Consider the following 9364-nt stretch of genomic DNA (forward strand, 5'->3'; position numbering starts at 1 on the left):
ATATTCTCTTCATATGCTTGTTTCTTGGTGGGAAACCTTTTTTTAGAAAAAAAATTATTAAATCTTAGATGAATGTGTAAAATATAAAATTACATTGGTATAAATTATTTTTTTTAAAAAAAAATTAAATGATAAACGGGACAGGACGGATATCCGTTGATCTGATCCTATATTAACGAGTACCCGTTATAGGGTACCCGCTGATATACAGGGCGGATAATGATCAGAAAATGGCTGACCTGCAAGGTACGGTTCAGGTCAGCCAAATGGTGAATGGAGCGGATACTCGACCCACGCCCAACCCTAGTGGCTCGTGCTATTGTAGGTGAACACTACTTTCCGATGACCTGAAAGGGAAAGTTGACTTCATGTAGCATTCAAACCACACGCAGTTGCCATCAGTAAACGCCTCCATTTTTAGTGCACAGCAAAAGAGGCAAACTAATGAGCTGCGCAGGAGGATCCTTCACAGATGATGGCACAAATGGGCAACGAACAAGCAGCATTACTTGTGGACTTGAAACTATACAATCACACGAGCATTATCTCCACCTTGATCATCAAGTCTTTCATGAATGATCAAAAAAACATGTAAAACTTGCTAAGCTTCTCAAGATATTTTACATAGAAAGTTGAGATTTTACAACCCGGTTTGCACCTACCATCCACACAAACTAAAACCAAGGACTCCGAACAAAGTTAAATTAAAGTTCTTCTTCCCTGAGAATGGAAAAGGAACTTCTAGTAGACAAACTATCTTTGCTGCATCATACAAGGAGAGTACATGGGGCTTTCCTAACAGCAAGTCAAATCATCTGTGCAAAAGAAATGAGACACCATAGACCGCACTGTCCAGCAATAAAGAAAGGAGAAAAGGTATATGCAAGAGACAGGGTCAGCCAAGATGAGAATAAAGTCTGGATCAGCCGGTCTGATCATGAAGCTTAAGAATTCAGATGCCCACGGAATCTTCAAAGCTGCTTTCCTATTGGGTTGTCACACTCTTTGCAAGATTTCGGGGCTGGTCAACATCGTGACCTCGTAGAACAGTTAGATGGTAGGCCAACAACTGCAGGGAAAGATTATTATCCGCGGAAGCATCAGCTTTTATAGCAATGAGAAACAAAAACGCAATTCTTGTGAAGGTCTACCAACAAAATAAAAGAAATTTTACAGCCTGTACTATAAGCCAAATAGTTATCAAGATGTGTCATAGCTCTTTCCAAAGATGACAAAAACAAAACGAGGAAATCAAAGGTTCAACTGCACAACATAACCAATTGTATATACACTCACTCAATCAAAAACAATACTCAACTTAAAGTGTTGCAGTAAAATATAGAAGAGTGCAACTGTTGGCTCCCTTAGAATCTTTGAGATTGAATTCCCTTTGTAAGACAGTTACCTTAGGGCACGGATAAAATTAACATAGTTCCTGTTGATCATATGGTCTACTTTACCCAGACAAATAAAAATCAAAGACTTGCAGAGCTTGCAGACTTTTCATAGTTCTTGGGCTTAATATTCAAGCTGCTCTGAGAGTTGAAATCATTATTAAATAGTTTAACAATTTGGTACCTAAAAGTTCCTAAAAATAGCAGCATTTAGGTTCCCAAAGTAAAGAAGATCCATACTGCCAAAATCATCCTTCATCCAACTCAATGAATAGTTAACACAAGAAAAGGTTCCCAATAAAAGTGGGCAATTTACCTGCAATGGAATTACATTAAGTACAGGCTGGAGACAGTCCTCAACATGAGGAACTTCAATTACTCGACAAGATCCACCAACTGATACAGATGCAGAATCTCCTTTCGTGCACATAACTATTAGTCGACCTTTCCTAGCATGAAGTTGCTGAATGACTGATTGTTGTTTGCTGCAGCAAAAGAGATGTTTATGGAACAGATATACTAAACACAAAACCACTAGTTTATCAAAACATTCAACTAACCTGAAACAAGCATCACGAGTAGCAATCACAACAATTGGAAGGTTGTGATCCACTAAAGCTAAAGGTCCGTGTTTCATTTCACCTGCAAGAATTCCCTCACTATGCATAAGAGCAACCTCCTTTACCTTCAAGGCGCCTTCTAGAGCTGTTGCATAATTATATCCTCTTCCAAATACAAGAAGTGATTGTTCATTAATGAGCAGTTCAGCAAGATCTTTCATTTCCTCATCCAGCTTGAGAACCTCTTTCACTTTGCCTACCGTTTTCAAAAGCATAATATAATAGAATTAGATACCTCAAAAAATAAATACTAGAAAGCACACATTTGTAGGCAGAAAAACTAAAGAATGTAGCTGCAATGCAAGAAACAAGCAAGACGCATACTCGGCAAGTCTAATAGACCATCTATTATTGCTTCTCTCCTTGCTTCATTTGAAATCATGTCTCCTCCAACAGCAAGGGCCAACATTGCCATAACTACAATTTGACTGGTGTATGCCTGTTGATCAAGACAACAACATAACAAGTCACATAATAGTAAAACCAAAAGAAAAAAGAATAGAAGGCAATAAAGCCAAACACACAGTGCCAATCACTTGCCTTAGTGCTCGCCACACCTATTTCACAACCAGCATTAATATGCACACCGCAGTGGGTTTTCCTAGCAAGCGCACTTCCTACAGTGTTTGTGATTCCAACGCACAATGCACCATTTTCTAAAGCATAATCTAATGCCTGTAAAGTATCAGCAGTTTCACCAGACTGACTGACAAAAACAGCTGTGTCTTCCCTGTATATTGGCCCCTGCCTATCCACTAAATCACTAGCAACCTCCATCGTAACCGGAACACCTGTATACAGGAGAAATCAGTGAAAGAATCAGTTTACTAGATGTCATCATCCATACAGTATAGCAACAGCTAACAATTAGTACCAGAAAGTTCTTCCACAATAGGTCTTGATGCTAAAGCTGCATTATAACTTGTGCCGCAGCCCACAAAGACAATCCTTCTGCTTCTCCTGATAGTCTTTAGATGATCTTTCAGTCCACCTAAAAGCACAGTCTTGGATTTGCATGCCCCTCCACGTATTAGCCTCCCTCTCATTGTCGTAGTTAAAGATTCTGGTTGCTCATGAATCTCTTTCTGCATGTAATGCTTATACTTCCCCTTATTTATTTGCTCAACCTCCATTTCAAGAACAGATAATGCACACTCAACAGAAGCAGGCCTAGCAAGAGTGCCACCACATCTACCCTTGGCATGGTCAAACTTGAAAATAGACACCCCTCCATCCTGAATAGTGAAAGTCACAATGGTCATACAATACAAATATTGCATGTCACGAAGAAATGCCATATGTGCATAACACCATTATCTATGCATACGAAAACCATCCATCAAAATTTAGCTAGTTGTCCCAAAAAGTTAATATCAAAATATACATATACATATACTAAACTGGGGAATCAATTTAACTACTGAAGAATAACATACCTTTAGATGAATAACATCCCCATCCTCGATTACCAAAACCTTTTTTGTGTGTTCAACAAGTGCATTTGCATCACTTGCAAAAAACAATTCCCGGGGTTGCTGATTGTTTGAAAGAAATTTTGCATCATTAAATGATGCTCCGATGCTGCCCTCATCTTCAAGGTCCTGCTTGCAAATTCATTCACAAAAAAACAGGTCATCAACATGGAGAAGAATAGGGCAACAAAATCATGTTTAAATATCTGTATCTCCTTTTTATTTTTCCAATTTCCCTCTGTCATCCCCATGGAGCACCTAATGTCAAGGCAAACTGTTTTATGTATTTTTACAAATTCATTTTGTGGATAAAGTGCATGATTGGGAATAGATATGTCTCATTTAGTAGAGCTAAGTAGACAAACTCAGCAAGTGTGTGAAATGGCAACAGATCTTCACTTTGTGCAGACGATAATTATCTCTAGGGTAAGTCCTCTAGTGTTTTTATATTGGTTGGAACAATCAGACAAATTTGGGAAAGAAATATTAAGAGGCCAAGGAATTTAAAGACCGAAAATTTAGGAGTAAAAAGCAGAATGTGAGCTTATCATAACCTTGTTATCTGCTACAGAAGAAAATGAAGATTAATCAAGCAAGAGTTCAATGAGCAGTAAATGGTTAAGGAATATACAGGGACTATATATTGGGGGCCAAGGAAAATCAAGGAGAAATATAACACATCACTGTAATCAATAACAATTTCTCACCTTTTATCACCAACATAAAGATGAACTCTAAAGTGTTTCCAGTTCTCTTACAGCATCTTTCCTAGAAAAGTAGGTAATATGTGCTTTCCTATAACTATTGACATATTATTTGCTGTCTAACACATAATGATTTCTTGAACTTCCAATCTAATATGGCAATTCAAATGATGACCCAAAACTAGCAGTCCATTGAATTTATTTGAAGAGTTCCTTTTCATTTGCGTCCAAGACCTCGAAAAGAAAGAAGAAGAAAAAGAAAACAGTAATACTGCTTTGCTGCTTGAAGACAGTAAGAAAAGATTAACAGGATAACTTCATCTCTAGAGATATAAAGCAATACATTTCAAATGAATTAATAATATCAGATCAGGTAACTGATATTCATTGTCCTAAAAGTTGTATACATAAGTTTTTGTTGCGTAAAATTGTGAACTCCAAGACGATGTTAACAGAACAAAGATTTATCAACAAATAGTTCACCAAGCACACTGTGCTGGATCAAAATTTACTTGTCAAAATCCAAAATACATATACTTACTTTTACACCAAGGAGCAATGGACTACCACGTTTACAAGCAATTAATTCATTTGGATAATGTCGACTTTTGAATATAAGAGCATAAGCTCCTTCCAAATGCCGCATCACTTCGAGCACAACTTGACTGAAAGTCACACTTTGATCACCTGAAGCAAAACATTCAAATAATGATTACATTACAGGTTACATAAATATGCTTTAGAGAAATAATGCTAAAATCAACGTGTCTAGTTTCTTTACCAAAAAAAGACAACAAAAGTTTGGCAAAAGATGTAAGTCAACACACTTATGATATTATCTGTCAAACTGTCATAGTAAAAATCAATTTTAAATGCATGAAGAAAAAAAATGAAATGCAAACTCAGGGCAAGTTCCAACAGGGAAAGCGACGAGGAACAGATGTCCAAATACAGAGGTATACCATCCAGGGCAAGAATCTGACCAAATGAACCGACGCACCATATGACGTCAGATTACGTAGCCTCTATCAAACAATTCAGTCATGATCTAAATCTAAATTATCAGTTTGCAAATTCCCCCTTGACATAAAACCAAATAACCTAACCAAGAATTTGAAGAGGGACAACAACCACAAAAAGGGATCAGCTGCAGATACTCAAAATTTAGCATTTACATTTTTTCCTTTTTCTAATGTCTTTTCAGCTAACTTATTTAAAAAATTCTCTCATGGTACTAACAGCCAGATACAACAATGTAGTGTCAAATCTTATTTAATTTAGATTCTGCATGTCGCCTATCAAAATCAACCAAAGTGGTAATGACATATGGTGTAATACAGCTTCTCTCTTTTTGTCCATTATCTGAAACATAGCACCTGCAGACCAAGCAAACAAGAAATAACCCACATAACATGTGTGGGAACATATTCAATCAATCACATAACAGGTGTAACATAGAAAACCAATAATATGGTATGGTGTAATAATTTAACAGCTACATCACTTGACTGCATGTTAGTTTCTCATAGGGGTTAAGATAATCATTAAGTAGTGGAGTAAAATGAAATCTCGTGATCTTTCATAGGCAAAAAAAATAAAAACTAAAAGTTCCCCATGACCTCATTCTTTTCACTACACTATTCAGCAGCAGAGCTCTTCAGATTTTACTTCGTATCACCTACCAACTCAATCCTTCTCAGGTGCAAACAACCAGCTACTTAAAAGTCATAGAAAGTTCACCAAACATTTCTCAACATCTCTAGCTAACTTGATGAAGCATTAGATTTTCCATTAGTAAAGCCATAATACAAACAACGTGTATCAATTGTATAAATTTCCAGAAATGATCAAAAACCTCAATGACAACAAATTTAACTACCTAGATCAGTCTTCAAATAATTTGCTTACAATAAAAAAAGTAAAAGACTAATTCCACATTTGTGTCCATAAACTGAGCCAAAAGGGAAGTAAATGTAGAGAAACAAAGAAAGCATGGCTTCCCCAAACCAATATTCCTTAAGACTGACAGATGTACATGGAATTGAATGCAGCATCTTGACCAAAGTTGACATCAACAACCACAAGACATTTACTAGCATGAGGCTGAAAGTTCGAGTCAAAGGAAAATAAAACAGGACAAAATGAAAAAAGTCAAAGACATTTACGAGCATAGCCAAGAAGACTAAATCGTAAATAAAAATAAAACAGGACAAAAAGGATAACCAATAGAATAGAAGAGGAACTACATGGTGCAAATTATTCGCATTCATCAAGGAGACCTTACCTTCTTCATTTGCTTTGTCGAAAACAAATTTAGCAAGCTTTGGAATGACTTCCGTATCTGTATCAGATTCAAAGGTGAACCCATGTCGAACTAAGGTCTCTTTTAGTACCTGCAAACAAGGAGCTTCTTCAATGAAGATCGGAGACTAAACTTATAAATAAAAGGTACAGACAAGACTCTACGTCTATTCTTTCCTAGAAATATATGAAAGGGAATGCTTCAAAGACATTTTAAAGGTGAAAGCAAGGATGACAAAAATGATTTATTGCAGCATATCACAAAGTTATCAAAGGAGTAAAATGTTAAAATAATTTGAACAACTACAATCTCATATCCTCAGAAACAGTGCAAAGTTCATTTTGTATACTCTATGTCACTAGCAATAAAATCACACCATAACCGAACAAAGAAAATGCAAGCCCATAGAAAGCAGAGGCTGCCAGCATAAAGAGAATGAATCAAGGGATTATTGGAGTGCAAAATGGTTCCTCTACATGCGGGAAGTTGACATGCCACTTTTAGACATTAATAGAGCAATACAAATTCAGCTGCTAATAACACAAGCATAGACACATCTAGAAACTTCTAGTGAAAAACTCTACAATTTCTCAAGAAATCTAACTTCTGAAAATCTCCAATGCCTTTGTTTCAAACAATTTATTGGACTGATATCTTTTCTGTATTCCTATAGAGTGTACTCCATCCTCTCACTACTTTGACTTCTTTTACCATCCACCAGTCTACACTGAGCTACCAAAAGCATCATATGTCTGCTGTGGCTATCAATCATGTAATATTCACGTTCAATGCATGAGAGTGGAAGAACTCACACTCATATCAGTCTAAACGGATTAAAGATGAGAAATTTATAACCACTCAAAGACGCTTATTGACCTTGCAACTATAAAGTGTACAATAACGATTACTAACTCAATTAACTAACTACATGATTGCAGGCCCTCAATGACAAATTGCGGTAGTGGGAAAAATCCTCAACAAAGAAGCCTATTTCATATTTCATGAACTTAATATATATGCTAATTTAAAAATATTACTTTGTTTCACTTTTTGAACTCCAATATTTAGATTTCACATTAAAACTGTCATTTCATTGGACGAACCTACCATTATCACTAATGATAACAGTGCAGAAGAAAAGCAGCTTCAGGACGTGTGAGAAATGACTCTTTAATCCAAAAATTAAAGGTACTCATGATTAAACATCAGCCAAGAGAGCAAAAGCAGGCATCTTTTTCATGAAACTGCACTAATTTGAAACAATCAAACAACTAACTGTGCAGTGAATATGAGTGAATAGAAATTTAGGGAAATGAGAAACCTCATAATTCGTGATAATGCCATTGTGGACAACAAGAAAATCATTTCCAGCACCAGAGCTCTGAGGGTGACTATTTCTTGGAGCTGGCTCACCATGCGTAGCCCATCGAGTGTGTGCAATGCCAGCATGAATAGCAAATGGTTCTTCCAAATTTAACTCTGTCTCAGCAACCTCTGCAATCACAAAAATCAAACTCATCTAACATAATTCTTCTCTACATTTAGGGAAAAAAATACTAATCAATCCGGCCTAAATCCCGAGCAATGTACTGGTCAAGAAAATGAATACTGAAAACATAAATTTGCAGGTAAAAATGAATAAAAGAAAATCATCAAAAAAAAATAAACAAAATATTGAAGGGAAAGAAAAAACCCATGATCTCCATGTAAAACTTATTGCTCTTAACTTTAAGCCCAACAAGTAAAACACATCAGCAATTCTAAATTTCCTCTTCATTTTTTTTTTTTTTACTTCCATTTTCTTAGTTTTAAAAAAATCTACGAAATTACTGATCAATTTAGTTAAAGAGTCAAAAAATTTTGAAATAAAACTCGTACAACCTTCCCAGATCAATGCATAAAAGACACAAGATCACCAAATATTACAGCTAAAAAAACAAGTAAATACATAAAACTTTCTCATTTTTTCAGAAAAAAAAGATAACATTCTATCAGAAAACCCATCACACCTTGGTAAACGGATTTGACGAGAGATTCAATCTTCCCTTCTTTCCGGAAGACAAGAGGAGGAGGGGCAACATTGGAATTCGAGTTCGAACCGGGGACTGCCGGAGTTTTGAATGAAGAAGAATCAATGGAGATACCGGAGGAATCATAGCCTCTGTACTCCAGACGGCGCAGGCCATTAAACAACACTTCCAAGATGTAACGGCGTTCTCTGTTGACGTTATAATTCAAGTACGCAAAAATCCCACACATTTTCTTCCCCTTTTTCCGCAGTATCTCCCTTGCTCTTCCGTGATCTGCCTTTTTCTCTTTTTGGGTACAGTCCAATGAAGAAGAAGAAAGACCAGTTGAATTCCAGTTGAATATTGACAGTATAAATATAGCAGCCTCCCCTGGGTGGGGACATGCATAGGAATGGGAGGAGAGGCGGAAATTTCCTTCTATTTATTGCTTACTTCTTTTTGGTCCAAGGAGACTCTTTAGATTACGGCGTAGTATTAGTTTCCGTGTTTATACAGTTTGCATTATTGTGAAACCAATACTAATATATATTCCCTCCGTCCCACCACTTTGATAGTCCTGTTTTCCTTTTTTGTCTGTTTTAAATTATAATTCACTTTTCAATTAAAAAATATAGTTATATTTTAATTTTTCTAAAATACTCTTATTCAATGTAAGTTGTTTTTACTATTAACCTACCTCATTTAATGAGAGTTAATTCTTTTTTTACCATCAATTCAAGTTCCCATAAAGTTGTACTCTAATTAATGTGAGGGTATTTTAGGAAAATAACTATCTAAATTGAGTGTTCCAACAAAATTAACTATTTTTTCTTAAACTGTGTGAAAAAAAGACAGGACTATCA

The 9364-nt window shown here is 36.0% G+C and overlaps 1 protein-coding gene across 1 annotated transcript; it reads right to left on the reverse strand.

Annotated features, from left to right (window-relative positions):
- Positions 1-576: 576 nt before the first annotated feature.
- Positions 577-8975, reverse strand: LOC113727153 (glutamine--fructose-6-phosphate aminotransferase [isomerizing] 1-like). The gene is made up of 11 exons (XM_027251163.2): positions 8502-8975; positions 7814-7986; positions 6475-6583; positions 4732-4877; positions 3451-3615; positions 2889-3249; positions 2555-2805; positions 2339-2453; positions 1955-2210; positions 1711-1879; positions 577-1069 (listed from the first exon to the last, which is right to left on the reverse strand). The coding sequence occupies exons 1-11, from the start codon at positions 8749-8751 to the stop codon at positions 986-988; spliced, it is 2079 nt and encodes a 692-aa protein (XP_027106964.1). The 5' UTR covers positions 8752-8975; the 3' UTR covers positions 577-985.
- Positions 8976-9364: the final 389 nt, after the last annotated feature.

The sequence above is a fragment of the Coffea arabica genome, chromosome 2c (genome assembly GCF_036785885.1).
Source record: "Coffea arabica cultivar ET-39 chromosome 2c, Coffea Arabica ET-39 HiFi, whole genome shotgun sequence".
Taxonomy (NCBI): Eukaryota; Viridiplantae; Streptophyta; class Magnoliopsida; order Gentianales; family Rubiaceae; genus Coffea; species Coffea arabica.

Bases quoted from the DNA above. Each gene is read 5' to 3' on its own strand.
- LOC113727153 (XM_027251163.2), bottom strand. From the start codon at position 8,751: ATGTGTGGGATTTTTGCGTACTTGAATTATAACGTCAACAGAGAACGC. The intron at 4,878-6,474 runs GTAAGGTCTCCT...GTTTTGCTTCAG, and splicing joins CGACAAAGCAAATGAAGAAG to GTGATCAAAGTGTGACTTTC. The intron at 3,250-3,450 runs GTATGTTATTCT...TTCACTATTCAG, and splicing joins GGGATGTTATTCATCTAAAG to GATGGAGGGGTGTCTATTTT.